This window comes from Apis cerana, linkage group LG13 (assembly GCF_029169275.1).
Source record: "Apis cerana isolate GH-2021 linkage group LG13, AcerK_1.0, whole genome shotgun sequence".
NCBI lineage: Eukaryota > Metazoa > Arthropoda > Insecta > Hymenoptera > Apidae > Apis > Apis cerana.
Genome location: NC_083864.1, coordinates 6,955,598 through 6,970,542, shown reverse-complemented (window position 1 = coordinate 6,970,542; position 14,945 = coordinate 6,955,598). Strand labels below are relative to the sequence as shown.

The following is a 14,945-nucleotide window of genomic DNA, read 5'->3' as shown; positions in this document are numbered from 1 at the left end:
ATAAACCTTATTGGTTGCTGAAAACAGGTATACCAACTTTTGATAGATCGATACACAATAAAAGATTAAAGTTCATTGGAAAGCTTTCTTTTTCACGTTACATCAGGTTTCGAAGTCAGTGAACGTGCCTCACTGTGTCGAAGTGTAATGTTTTCGTATGATTGTTAATAATTTAAATTATTGTGTTCTCCATACGTTATACTAAAAAATTCTATAAACATGAAGTTGTGGACATCACATCATACTTTTGAGTGAGTGTTTTTTGTACAAGTTTATTTCTAACTTTCCAAATTTTTCTATAAAAATGTTTTTTGACATTCTTTTAATAGAAAATAAATTATGTGATATATGAAATTTTAATATTTTTCATTTGTAGTCATCCATGGGAAACAGTTGTAAAAGCAGCATGCCGAAAATATCCAAATCCCTTAAATCCATCGGTTTTGGGCACGGATGTTATCGATAGAAAAGTTAAGGATGGTGTTCTTTATTCTCACAGATTGGTTACTACTCAATGGCGTTTTCCTACATGGATATTACCAGTAAGTATTTTAAAAATGATAATTATTAAGATTATTTATACCATATAACAATGAGCATAACCTCTTGAAAAAGGTTATATAGAAATTATTATTAACTATAGAAATTTATTAAAAAATAAATTTAACTTAATAAAATTCTAATAACAAATAAATTTCTGAATATATGCATATTTTTTTACATTTTGTCATTGAAGTTTAATCGTATAAATAGAATTAGAAAGTTGCAATATGATATTTATATTACATTATAGATTTTTAATATGAATGATACAATATATATGAACACAATTGATTGTACAAAAATTTTGACTTTTTTTTAAATATTAAATCTTTAAATATATCAACATTTCAAATTAGAAATAATTTTATTAGTTATATTAATTATGCTATTCAACTCTATTTAGTGTTATCATATCATATTATATCATCGTGTTATCTATTTATTGTTATCTTATTTTACATACTTAATAATAATACTTAATACATAATATTTTCTTACATATATAACGTTACAAAAAAAGAAATTTGAAATAATCAATGTCAATCTGTTATTTGATATGTTTTTATGGTTTAATAGTACTTTTAATATATTTGTTTGTTATTAAATAATCTTTATTGGAAAATAAAATCTTTTGTTTCCAATACATAATTAATTGTTGGCAAAATAAAATTCCATTCATCATTGTAAATTTTCCATTTGTTTCCATTAGTTCTTCTATCAGCCGCATAAGCGCTGATATCATTTAAAGTTACTCATAATTTTCAAGGTTACATTTTCATTGGCTGATGAAAGCAGAGAAATATGGAAATAGAGAAAATGTTAACCTTGCTAAAAAAAACCTTATTCGCATTATCGATTTTAAGTAAGCATTCTCATAGATACATTACAAATTTATTTGTGTTTTTTTATCGAAATGACTTTTGATTCTTTTTCAATTTCAAAACACAAAGAGATTATTTTTATTTCGAGATTAACTTTAAATATTAAGAAATCATATGTGAATTTGTAATTACATTTATAGTATTGGACGACACTATGTCACGAGTAATTACGTGCATTGCATACGTAAGTGATTGGCGAAGTGCCGTTTAATGCAAACTAATAAGACATGTTTATAATAATAACATGTTTACGTAATTTATTATTTTTGAAAAATACATAGATTTATATTTGACGCATGTAGCGTTTTTGTTACGTTGCTTCAATTTTTTTAAATGGATTATGCATTTCTATTATCGAAAAATGGTAATCAGTCGTCAATTATGTAACACGTATTTATTATATAATTTTAATATTGATACAACAGAAGGACCAACGTTAATATCAGATTTTTCTATTTCTAAAACCGATAACTTGTAATACTTTGAATTAATAATAAAAATAAAAATAATAAATATATATTTCGTTCCTATTTTATATTTTTCGCTTATCCATCGTATAATTTTCGCTTTATCCATATTATATCCATTTGTCCAAACAATAGAGTTTGTTCAAAGTTTAGATATCGTAAGAAATCAATCTACACGCGGGGTTATGCATCCCTCCTTTACCTGGCAGTAGTTTATAGACAAAACAGTTCGCTGCCGTTTGACCAAGCAATCTATAGAAACAGCGGTAGTAGCCAGGAGCAGGAAATTCGAAACTTTCGACAACATGAAGCAAGAAGAAGGTGTGCGAAAGCGAGTTCAAGCTCGAAGCAAGAGGGAATTACAAAACAACGACACCGACCGTATCAACTTTCATAATGAGCACTTCCACCGATGTTACGCTCTTTGGCAATCATCCAGCCAGGCACTTGTGTTTTGGAATATATATACCGGAGCTTCCCTTAGGATTACTCCACTCCCTTCATCCCTGTTTCTTCTCCGGTCTCTACGGGGAGATTCGAGCTTCGAATCTTTTTCGGCTCGGCGAATTGCTTCCTTTCGCAGGATTTTCTATAAGCTTTGGCCATTTCGCAAAGCTGTCCTGTTGTACCGGCTCTCTCGCTCGAATGCCTCGAATCACAGTTTCGTAACGAATGCATAGTAGGCGGAAGGAAAGAAAGAAAAGGAAGGAAGGAGGTATCGCCTTCGCATTTAGCCACTCTTGAAATTACTTGACGGGAAGAGAAAGTGCAAAGCCTCGTTTCAATTCGAGTTAACAGCAACCCTTTCCTTCTGATCCTTGCTTTTTTATTTTTATTATTATTTTTTTCCTTCTCTTTCCATCTCGACCTGGAACGAAGCTTGTCGAGCCAACTGCCGCATCGACGAAAATTTCTGACTAATTAACAGATGCACTCGAATAACAAGTCGCGTTGGATATTGGAACGGTTACCGATGCGGGTGTGACTTTATAGACATTGTAATAATTGACTGGGTCGCGCAATTAAAGTATAATTAATCAGAGAAATATAATTAATTAGAGGCGTGACACGTAGCTTGGCTTTTTGAACTCTGTTAAATTAATTTGATAATTAATTCTTCAATAAAATATTGTATATCGATAATTAAATCTTACATCGATAAAATTAAATTAGTTTTGTTACGTATTTCTATCACGTAATGGTGATAAATTTAAAGAATTTATGATTGTTATACGAACATTTTATATTATTTTTTTATAAATTATTTTTCTTTATTTCATTGTTTTTTCAGTTTAATTTTTTGTTGATTCTCTGTAATCGATTCTCTCTTATTAACAAGTTTTGGACTTTCATATGACCCACTTATTAATCATATTCTCTTAAACATTTGCATATATTCTTTAAAAAGCTCATAAAAGAAAATATATATACTTTTCACGCGCAATTAGATATTTACGTAAATCGTTGCTTGATTTACTTTATTTTTTGAATATTTTAGCACTAATATTCTTTCAATTATCAATCAGTCGTTATTACTTTTTTAATATTGTGGAATTTTTGCTAAAAAAAATTCTACTTCTTTTTGTTTCAGTTCTTTGGTCATCAAGGTCCATACTTTGCCAGTGAATGGAGTGAAGTTAATCCAGAATCTAAAGAAATGGTAGTCAGGACGGTAAACGTAAGTTCATTAATAATTTACATAAATTATATTTAATTTGATCGGTTAGGCGACTTTTAGATTAATCAAATATTTTGAAAAATCTACGATTATGCGTATTACAATAATATTTTATATTAATGATGCATTAACGCGTTATCGTACGATATTCCGGAAATAGTTTGTCGGTTCGTTTCCACTTAATTCATATCGTTAATCGAAATATCATGTATAATGTTTAATCAGTCGGATGAGTGTTTCTGTGAAGCATGCTTTTACGGAGATTTCATTACATTTGCTCTTTATTACTCACATATTACTCGACAAAGTACTCTGACCGCATTTGTAATTTATCTTCGCGAAACGAGATAAATGGAGGATGAATAAATCGATATTCACTCGTGCAAATGTTGCTTTGCACTTCGATATCGGATCATCGAATCGCGTTACATCTAGCGTTCCATCTAATTGAAACGAATAATTCGACGATAAAGGGTGAGGAAAAAAAAAAAAAAAAAAGAAACGAGCAACGAATGTATCTTCAATTTTACAAAACATGTACACAGCAGCCCACTCGGGAACATTTTAATATTTCACACGATCGGGATCCACACTATTCCTTTCCATGCTTGCATTAGCAATTCATTTGAACGGTGAAAATAAATTTGATGAACGAAGTGCAACTCTGCTCGCCCCGCACACGCATGCGAGGCCACTCGATGTACCTATCCGTGTAATCGAACAATCAATATATTCTCAATTCCATTCGAATCGAGATCAGCAAGAGTAATTGGAAAATAGGTTGATGAAATTTCACCTGTAGAATTACACATCGGTTTTTCCCCGACGACACGCGCCCCATCGTATACTTGTAATACGGTACGTAATCGAAAAATACCGGCGAGGATTCGCGTATATAACACGTGCAATTTTGCATTTTGAGAAATAGCTGCCGACAAAAGCGACACGAACCATTCTATTCTTCACCGGCGCAATATTTACCGAGGAGGAAAGTTATGGGGGAGTGGAGGGCTTCCAGTTCGAATAGCAGATACATTTACTGGAGTTATAAGCGCGGGAAGAGATCGGCGCATCTTAGAGTCGGGGCGTGTGTAGCATCGTATCTAGAATGTTGGATATGATAGGTTATTGATGCGCGCATTACCGGGGGTTGCATAGCTTCGTGGTCTCCTTCGGAGGTATGTAGCGGAGGTAGAAGGGATGTTTCGGGAAGACAGGGCGGAAAATGTTGGGCCGAGGAAAAAGGAAAGGAGAAAGAGCCATTCCTTCTCTCTCTCATCGAAGATCCCCTACGCTTTCTCGCACGATTTTCAACCGAAAAAGAGAAACCGGAGATGCTCGATGCATTACAGGTATGATGGACGATCCAGCAGCGTTGTTGTGCAGAAAGCGTAGCCTTTCCATCTATAAGAAGTTGCCGTCGCGTCGTTTTTTTATATCGGCCACACGAACAATCCTGTGATGTGGCGTACTTGGACTTGCACAAATTTGTACACGGAGATGCTTTTACACCGAGGCGAAAAAAAAACTTGTTTCGTGTCGTTTCCTTTCGAATCATCGTGGCGTGGTTAGCGAAAAGGCGAAAATTCCGCTTTAAAATTTCAAAGTATCTGCATTAAGAGAATTTTTAATAAAAATATCAAAGAGACGCACACGTGAAAATTCGCGGCTGACTTGTTGCGTAAATATTAACAGCGTAACACGGCGTGCAAGCTACCACCTGTCCCATTCATCAGCTGTTTTATATGTAACTTTGCTGTTTGCCTCTATACATCAAATATGATGCGTAAATGGTGGTAGCTATCGTGGAACGAGATACAACACGGATCCCGCGGATACACGTGCTTGTTGAATATCATGTTTGGATAAATTATACGCCGCCCCTTGGTTTCTTTAAAGTTATCAATTATTTAAAATCACACAATTTCGAAACGTTATTGTACGACCGGAGATAATAAATCTTCAAAAATGGGAGTTTATTACGCAGCTACTAGACTGGAATGAATAATTCCCAGAAATAATAATTTCTGGATAATATATACAATACGATTAAATGTCGCGTAACCGAACATAATATAAATATTTATTCGATGCGTATTCGATGAAAATTGTGCGAAATTATAGAGATTATGGACGGAAAATGTATCGAATTATTATTCTTCCGATCAACTTCTTTTTCACCGAATCACCGTTGGTGAAGAAAATACAGGTGGCCTTACGGATTAGGCCGATATATCAAACGCAGGCTGGAATACCCATCGCGAGTAATAGGGGAATTTGCACGTCACGCGGGCCGTTCGTCTTGCAGAAATACGCAGGACGCGGTCGTCCTCTTTCCCCCGCTGTCGTCTTTCCAATTAAGACGAGACGGAAGGTCTCGCGTTGTGATATTTCCTCGCTGATCGCTCGCGTAATCTACGGGGACGCGTTTCCGCGGCTAGGGTTAGAGATGAGATTCAACTAAAATTGAACAATCCCCGGCGGGATGTCAACGCTTTCTCCGCCCTGTTCGGCGAACGAGTGTACGCGTGAGCGATGCGAGATGCATCTGTCCCCTCTATCCCCCGCCCTCGAACACGTACCCCCCCTTCCTCCAACGTACGAAACACCGCGTACACCGACGGACAAACGAACATTGCGAGAGGCAGAGGCAATATAGGTATTCCACATAAGCTCGTGCAGAGTCCAGGTTATAACCTATCCCCGTCGAGTCCCAAGGGGGAGATATCTTTTAGCAATTTACCTCCCCTCCCCGCGGGTAGCGGGATGCTGATGCATACGTTACGCGGGATGCATACGTATATCGTCGAAACCGGGTGAAACGGTAATGCGGCATCGTATCGTTGAACCTAAACGCATCCGGCGTATATGCATCGAGTACACGGGCTTGAGCATAATGGGCTCGAGTCTCTATCAGGCCGTTGCTATTGGTCAGTGTGCTTGGCCGGTGCTTGGATATTTTGCGGCCGAGTTCACGGATTCGGGGATACGTGTGGAGGATCTCTTGAAGAAGAGATCCATCTATCGATTCATGAGGGGGAGGGGGATACATCAACTGTAAATATGTGTGACGTTGTAGAATCGCGTATCGTTAATCTAAAACAATGGCCGCGTTACCGTCTGGGGAATTCATCGGTTATGTTCCGGTGAATAGAACCGTTTGACAGAAAAAAAAAAAAAAATGATGAAACATTTTCCCCGTGGTACAGGTGGATGGGATATTATCGGATTATCAAACGGATATATTGCAGGCGTGCAACACATGACGCGCGAGCGCGTTAAGTTAATCGTGTTATTATTTAAAACGCGTTGTAAAGCCTCCATGTGACTTCCGGGCTCGTTCGTGCGTGGATAAATGTTTTACAATTGTTGATACGGATTGATGCGTCTAGTGGGAATCTCGTGGAGTTTTTTATTTTTTTTTTTTTGTTAAATTGATATCGTTGCGCCGATCTTAATCACGGATAATACGGACAATGAAAACAATGAAGTACGTATTATAGTATCGTATCGCTCGCGTTTCACCGTTTTCGACAATAAATTTCATTTTTTTTCAAAACGAATTATTTCAGTTATCTCTTTATCATTTAATTAAACTCTCGAGAGATCTTTGGTATCGATTACAACTCGATCATCGTACATCGTATTCTCTACTCGTCACATTTTTCTGACATCAAAACTGTAATAAGTATCCCCCATTATTTTCCAAAGTAATACTCCCGAGTTATAGAGTTAGTTAAAAATTGATGGAACGTAAAAGGTGTCTGAAAAAGATAGAAAAAAATATTTCACTTCAGAGACACGAATCCCATCCAAGCACTACTAAATACTTTGTTCCACATACATACAGAGAATCGTAATCGAAAGTAGAAGGCGATAGATCAATCGAATCTCTAGTAGAATAGAATATCTCCGTTCTCGCGCGTTTACCGCGATATGCCGGACACGAAGGAAACCGGAACAATATTTTACCGGCGACAACTCGTGTATTCTCTCTAACGATCCTTCCTTCGCCCTGCCACGAATTTCCGTGCGTGCGAGCGCGAAAATCCAAGACACGAGGGGGGAGAGATACAAGTATATCGGTATACGGTTGGAGGGGATATCAAAGGGGATACGGCATCGGACGAGAATTAATAACTCGTGTATCGGTTATGGTATCCTAGCGCCCTCCCGCTCATAGACTCCCCGTGGACTTTTCTGATGGAGATCTCGAGGGGGTTGCGTTTGGATTGCGTTTGGATGCTGACTGAACGTGCCACCGACTGAATTATTGTACATGCGGATCTCTAAATCATAAAAACAACAAATTGCACGCCGGTGAACGGGTAAACTCGTGGAACAGGCATAATGGTATTTTTGTATGTACTTTTATACGAGCATATTTTGCCGCTGCTACCAGTTTTTTTGAATCGATTGAAATATGAGGAGTCAGGGAGAGGTGGGCCAACTTAATGAAAAATGATTAACTTTTAGAGTAGTATTCGCGCGAAAAGCTGGCACGATGCTCTCTTGTACACGCTTCAACTTGAAGCCCCTTAATCCCTCTGAACTCTCTTGTCGGCTGTGCGTTGTCACGCGACACCCTCATCGAAATATTTCCCGCTGAGATGATCCACCATCAGTTTCGTCGGCAAAGTTTTCGAGAATGGATATTAATGATCCACTCGCGACAGTGGATGGATTAAGGTACGGGAAATGAAAATGCGTATCGCGCGTGTACACGCTTTCGAGGATACTTTGTCACTTTGTAAAAATTTTATATTCGACGCGTTGCTGCCAAGACAACGTATTCCTCTACATCGATGTATATTATGTTACTATATATATATATGTATCGTAGATATTTTTGATAAATTTGCGTCTACTTCTGTTTAATTTATCCGTCGAAATCAATTGCTATTCAATATGTATACATTTAATATAAATTTTGGGTTCGTTATTCTTTCGAATGTTTCATAAGCTGCGGTGAGTATCGATTCGGGCTAGGGATATGGACTCTTGTTTGTTCAGAAATGTACATAGACGTGGAAACAAGTAATTGAATTGAACGTAGGATGAAACGGCGCGTATCCATCCAACTGTAGAATCAGATGACTGGAAGCCCTCGTTTACATGATCTAATACGGATTTGTCAGCACACGATTCCCAATCTGGCCAAAATCCGCTGAAATCGGCGATTATCGTGCAGAGGAGAAAGCCCGAGGCACGAACTCTATTCGAGGTCGATCCAGTTTCCGACGTTGCGTCCTACCAGATTTCGACTTCCGGCCATGGCACCCTCTCGAGCCATCGAATCGGGAGCATACCTTCGCTCGAACAATGCTGCCTCCAGCTGGATCTGTGAAGTCCTCTCAATTATGCGGCGATGCTAATTACTCGCGAGTGCGCAGTGAAGAACGGCCTATGACCCCGCACAACCACCCTTCTCAAACCAACTTCGAGTCTACCCTTCCATTCTCCCCTCGTTATATCGACCAAAAAATGAATCGCCGAGAATTTTTGATTGGAAAACGCGCGATAGCTTACGCCGCTCTTCTCTAATTTAATTCCATTAGGAAAAAGGAAAAGGAAAAAGAAACTTCGAAAGAAAATTTTTTTACTTTTTCTTTCCTTTTTTCGTGCGTTATGAATTTCGAAATGAAACGAAAACGTAATCCCCGTTCTTAATCTTCCGTTAAAAAAAGGAAATCGAAGGAAATGAAAATGCTAAAGAAAAGTTATTCGATAAGAAGGCAAGTTTTTATCCGTGATTAGGATTACGTTGAATTTTGCGGAGCCACGTGCCTCGAGTGCATATCCCTTTCTTTATACCGCGGTCTTGATTTTAGTTAACGACTTTCACCCCTAACTGCGCTACTAAACGTGACCGTACCGCAATGCCGCGGTAAATGAAAAGCAAACGCCGTGCTTGCTACGGAGACCGAGGGATTGGCAAACATCGGTTTCGACGCGCGGCTGATGAAAAAAATTTCAATTAACCGATGCACTAGATCGGGGGCGGGGAGGGGTAGACAGGATCGACGATGTACGCTTTTCGTACTCTCTACAGGCTGGCCGTGGCGAAAAAAGTGAAAATTAATTACTTCGTCGTTGACGCCAGAACCGGAAGAGGGATCGATCGTTCGCTTGATAGGATTAAATCGCGCGCCACCCGTTTACCTTTTCCACGTGTCTTTCTTCTATTTTTTTCTTTCTTCTTCCTTCCCCTCCCTCCCCCCTTCTTCTTTTCCCATTTTTCGTATCGCGACCGATACGAACGTGCATCAGTCTTGTTTTCTTTTTTTCTGAACACATTTGATGACACGCAACGAAAGATGATTACGTTGTTCGTTGTGGCGAAAGAGAGGGAGAGGGGTGGATTGGCTATCTCGCGGACAAAGTTCTTCTTTCGATGCCTCCCCGTGGAAAAGGGATTTATCTCGACGTCGAAGGCGTTTCGAAGATTCTCGGGTAAAGTAGGGTGAACTTGAAGCGGATTTTTATTCTCGAGTAAACTTGGACGAGAATTATATTTTATACGAAGTTTTAACGCTACGATTATGAAGTTACGAAGTACAGTAATGAGGATGATAAATTTATTATTAACGTTTGTCTTCTTTTTTTGTTTTTTCTTTTCTTTCTTTCTTTCTTTCTTTTTTCAATTATGGTCTCGAAGCTTTTTTCTTTTGATTCTTGGGAGAAATAAAGGAAACGAAGGATGTTTTTTCATTTGACGTCTAATCACGGTGATTCTCAGTTTCGCGTAAAGCGAGCCACGCTCTCGTTACCGCGCTTAAAAACGCGTCCTTATCACGTTCAGTGTTGCTCGTTACGAAAGCTACAATGAAACCATCCGTCCCTCCAATTACACCCTCTTCCATCTTCTTTATTTCTTCTTTCTTTATTTCCTCCATACACTCGAGGCCTTTCGAGAACCAATGTTCTCGAAACGTTTAAATGATAAAGAACGCGAAGTGCTAATTATTTACACTGAAAAGAATCCTATTTACACCATTCACGTAGCTTCTACGAGAAAATTACTTCGTGTCTCGTTCAACGAGCTTTGAAAATCGTACCTTCTCTCGGCAAAAACTTTAAAACTCGGCCGAACGAACCGAGTTTTTTTTTTTGCAACTAACTTTTCCCCGGAATTAAAAAAAAGAAAAGAAAAGAAAAGAAAAAAAAGAGAAAAAAGAAATAAATGGAAGAAAAAAAAATTATCCTCGATGTTTATTTTTCTCATTATACAATCGTCCGTATTTTTAAGTAAATAACGAACTGAATGAAAAGAGCGAGGTTAAAAAAAAAAGAGAAAAAGAATCGAGACAAGCAGACGTAACGGTCGTGTAACGTCAATAGAGATTCTATCGACATCGAGAACAAAGAACTGTATTCGACAGCGTTGAACGCGCCTCAATAGCGATTCCCCAATGGCTGACGAATTAAACCATCCGCATTTTCCCTAAACCTCGATCCGCGTAATTGATGAAACGCCGGTTGAAGCGAGGCGTTAATTTTTTGACCTCTTCCGATTGTGCCGGGGTGATGAGGCCGTAAGACGGGGTAGAGGGGTTGGAGAGGGTGGGGGATGGTGTGCAACACAGTCGACTTCACTGATTGCCAATATGGCGGAGGGTATGGAGGGTATGGAGCCTCTCTATCTCGATCAACGCGGATCCACAATGTGCCGCGGGCGTTAATTCCCCCGTGAAACGTATTGCACCCCCGCGATTCAATTGTTCCAGCTTCGCGGCCGCAGCGGTTCGTGCCGCGGTGCCGCGAACGAGTCCGTATGCGACTCATAATGATGTAATTTTCCAAGTGGTGGGCGTATCATTGTTGTTGCACTCCCAGACGTGTTCATCGTCCCCACCAGCCAGCGAACTCGAGAAACGTTACGACACGCGAATATCTCGTTGAGCTCTCCTCTTTGATCGCGATCCTTTTGGCCCTGCTTGTTCTCGTTGCCTTCCACCGTTGTTTCCAGAATCGTTGTTGATTACACGGTGTGTACGACGTTTTTGTTTTTTCTGCAAAGTCTTTTTCCTCCCCCCCTTCTGCCTCGAAATTAAAAGTTTCTTTCTTTCCGGAAATTCGAAGGACGCGTGTCGTAGTAACACTCCAAGTAATATATAATCTCCTCCCGAGATAAAAACGAGCGGATAGGTCCGAGTTTTTATCGGTCTCGTAGTGGAGAATGCACAACTGCATCCCTGTGCATGTGTGCGATACGACGTGGGCACCGTGAAATTGTGGCCATTTATTATGCATCCGCGCTATCATTCGTTCACGTGTACGTGCGTTTTAAAATTTGATCAAAGCTCGTGGAATTGTTGCGAGGCGTCGTTACAATTTCAACGTGAAAGGAAAGAATTGAGAAGGGAGAACGGAGAGACGGAGAGGTTGTCTTTTGAATAATTCGAGAACGTGGGGAATGTTTTATTTAACGATCGGTGAACGGGATAACGAAGGTTTAAACGACTTTGGAATACAATGTCGGGTAAATGGTCAAACGGTGCATCGATTTTGTTCCGCGACAAGGAGCATCACGAGCGCATAGCCCCCGCCCCCCCCAGTCTTTATTTCGTTGGCATCGATTATTCAAGGCAACGCCGTCACTTTCGCGGAAACGTTTTATCTCGATAATGCTCGCCAACCTTCCGCCCGGGGGTTGTTAACCCCGCGGAGTCGTACGACACGCGATGGATACGAGAAACACGTAGCTAAAAATAAGAGAGAGTTTCAGCATCTAATGACAAGAATTGCGAGAAATTTTGTTCCTATGTTCCAGCTCGCATAATTTTCTTTTGCTTCCAGATAAGCTTGGGCAAGCACGTTTCGGTCGGTGAGGTGGTCACGTACACACCACATCCGGAGAATCCGGAGACAACGCTTTTAACACAACAGGCGGTCATCTCTATCCAGGGGGTACCGCTCATAGATCATTTAGAGAGGTTACTGACAATGACGATCGAACAAAATGCGAATAAGGTAAACGATTATACGATTGTTAGTTTGGAGCCCCTCGCTCTTCAAATATCGTTTCGAATAATCGAAAGATTTCTAGTCTTCGAGTTTGAGTTTTGCACATCCGGTTATCGAAACGCGTTATGAAATTGTTGCACATCATTGAAGAGAAACGAAGTCGTCGTTATTTATCCGACGAGGAAGCGCGTGCAGATTTCTTCATCGTCGCGTGCAACCATTTCGTAACGATTTATTTGTTATTCCGAAGTGGCGATACCTTAGGTGCGATGTAATTCGCACGGTAACAATGCGTCTTCGCATCCGATTACGTTTCAGGGTCGTCAAGCAGTGGAATGGGTCATCGAGAAACTCCAAACGGAAGTGAAAGATATCGCGTCCTCAGCCGCGAAATCGACAGATGATCTGTTTAATCAAACACGTCGTCAATTGGACGACATCACGAATATAACGAAACAGGGGATGGAAGATATACAAAACGTGGCGAAAAAATCGTTCGACGAATTTCAAAATTTGACGGTGCCTCCGCCATCTCAATCGATACCAAAGTTGTAGCTAATATATCACGTTAGCTTCAATCTCTTTAACTAACGCAACGTATATCTTCGATGGAACGATTGTGAATGAAATAAAGTGGTTCGTCGACAAAGAGAATTCCATTTGTCGTGTTTCGGTGCTGATAATATTCAAAAGATACACACGGGAGGAATTTCTATATTCCACTGCCTTATAATCGATATAACGAGATTAACCAGAGTTTTCAATGATTTTGCGCATCGATCAAATGCAATCGGGGGTTAGTAAATTATTTTAGGAAACGTAATAAGGAATAAATTGTTCAGATGAATATTTCATACAAATATTTATACCGTTTAGGATTCAAAGAAAGACTGAGACGCGTAATATTCTTCTTTTAGCGAACGTGACGTAAAGATAGAAAATCAAGATATATTTTATCGAGCAAAAATATAATATCGCGGCAAAATTTGTAAACGCGCCAATCGTTCCCCAGAAGTTAAAAGAGCGTCTTAGTGAAAGAGATGTAGCTACGGTAAGAATGATTAAACAAAAATACTTGACAATATCGATATCGAGGATCGTTTCTGGAAAGATATTGTCCAGTTTCATTGGCTCGAAACGAAACTGAAGTTCATTCAAAGGAAAATTTACCAAAAAATATAGCATCTAGTACTATTTGCAAGGAAACGTCATGTACGTGTCGTGTACGAGACTCGAGACTCTACGAATATTTATCCAAACGCTTATCTCTTTAGTCTCTCATTTTTGTTTAAGTATTATTACTCTTGCGGAATACATTGAGACGTGATTCGTTGCAAAGCACTGATGAAAACGATGTTTTCAGTTTAATCGGTGCTTATATCATTTTTTTCTTAGTATTGAATTCTCATGTCATGTTACAAATAATATCGAAGAAATATTCTCTTTTTCCATTATTTGCTAAGCATTCTAATGTCCGCTCGTGGCTTGTGCATCAATTACAGTGTAGTTAATTTAGCAAGTAAATCGAAATGTAAATTATAAAAAAAAAGGCATAACGAAATAGATGTTCAATTCAATAATATAGAAATTAGAGCAACACACGTATTCGTGTCAATTGACCAAGATTTAAACCAAAGCTTAGATTCGTCTATTCCGATACTGTTGAATTGGAAACCACGAAGATAGAAATACATTTATTTTTAAATCAACGCCAATTCATTTTACTTTTCATCGATTATTAATTAATCAATAATTGCGATCAAATTCAACAGTAAACAAGAACACGAGAGCGCGCGTAAAAAGCCTTTTTTTTTTCCTATTTTGTAACGCTCGTCCCGCGAAGTGAAACGAAAATAAGAAAAAGTCATCGTTGAGAAACGTTAGGTGTACGTCCCAGGTGTGCTCGTCGATACTCGTCGTATCATTTTGAAATCGCGTGCCACGAAATACCCGATACTCTCTCTCAATCTCTCTCTCTCTCTCCGTCCTCCTCGTTCCTTCTCCTCGATCTCCCCGAGGGAATATTCGCGCGAGTCAGCGAACAGTTCCACGCGTCGAACGGGGAACGAAACACGCTCGTATCATACGGGCCAAGTATCGATTCAACGATGGAGGACCGGTCTCGACATTCCGCCCGAGCAATTTCCACCCAAGTGGAATTTCGACCGGGTCATTATTGTTCTCGGCGGTCTAGAGACAATTTCCATTCGGTTTACTCAAATCTGGCCAGCCAACTACTCTCTAGGTAAGTAGAGAAAGAGAAACAGTGGGAGGGAGCGAATGAGCGAGGATGAGATGGATTATATGGAGCGTGGCCGCAATCGGGGCGCGGGAAACGGACGAAATTTGACATCAGGCTCGACCGGTGGTATGTAAGAGATAATTGATGACGTTACGGTTCATCGCTCG

The 14,945-nt window shown here is 39.3% G+C and overlaps 1 protein-coding gene across 1 annotated transcript; it reads left to right on the top strand.

Annotated features, from left to right (window-relative positions):
• The first annotated feature begins 30 nt into the window (after positions 1-30).
• Positions 31-14,245, top strand: LOC107996217 (protein slowmo). Its single transcript, XM_017054167.3, has 5 exons — positions 31-251; positions 377-542; positions 3,483-3,569; positions 12,369-12,542; positions 12,855-14,245. The coding sequence occupies exons 1-5, from the start codon at positions 220-222 to the stop codon at positions 13,089-13,091; spliced, it is 696 nt and encodes a 231-aa protein (XP_016909656.1). The 5' UTR covers positions 31-219; the 3' UTR covers positions 13,092-14,245.
• The last annotated feature ends 700 nt before the right edge of the window (positions 14,246-14,945 follow it).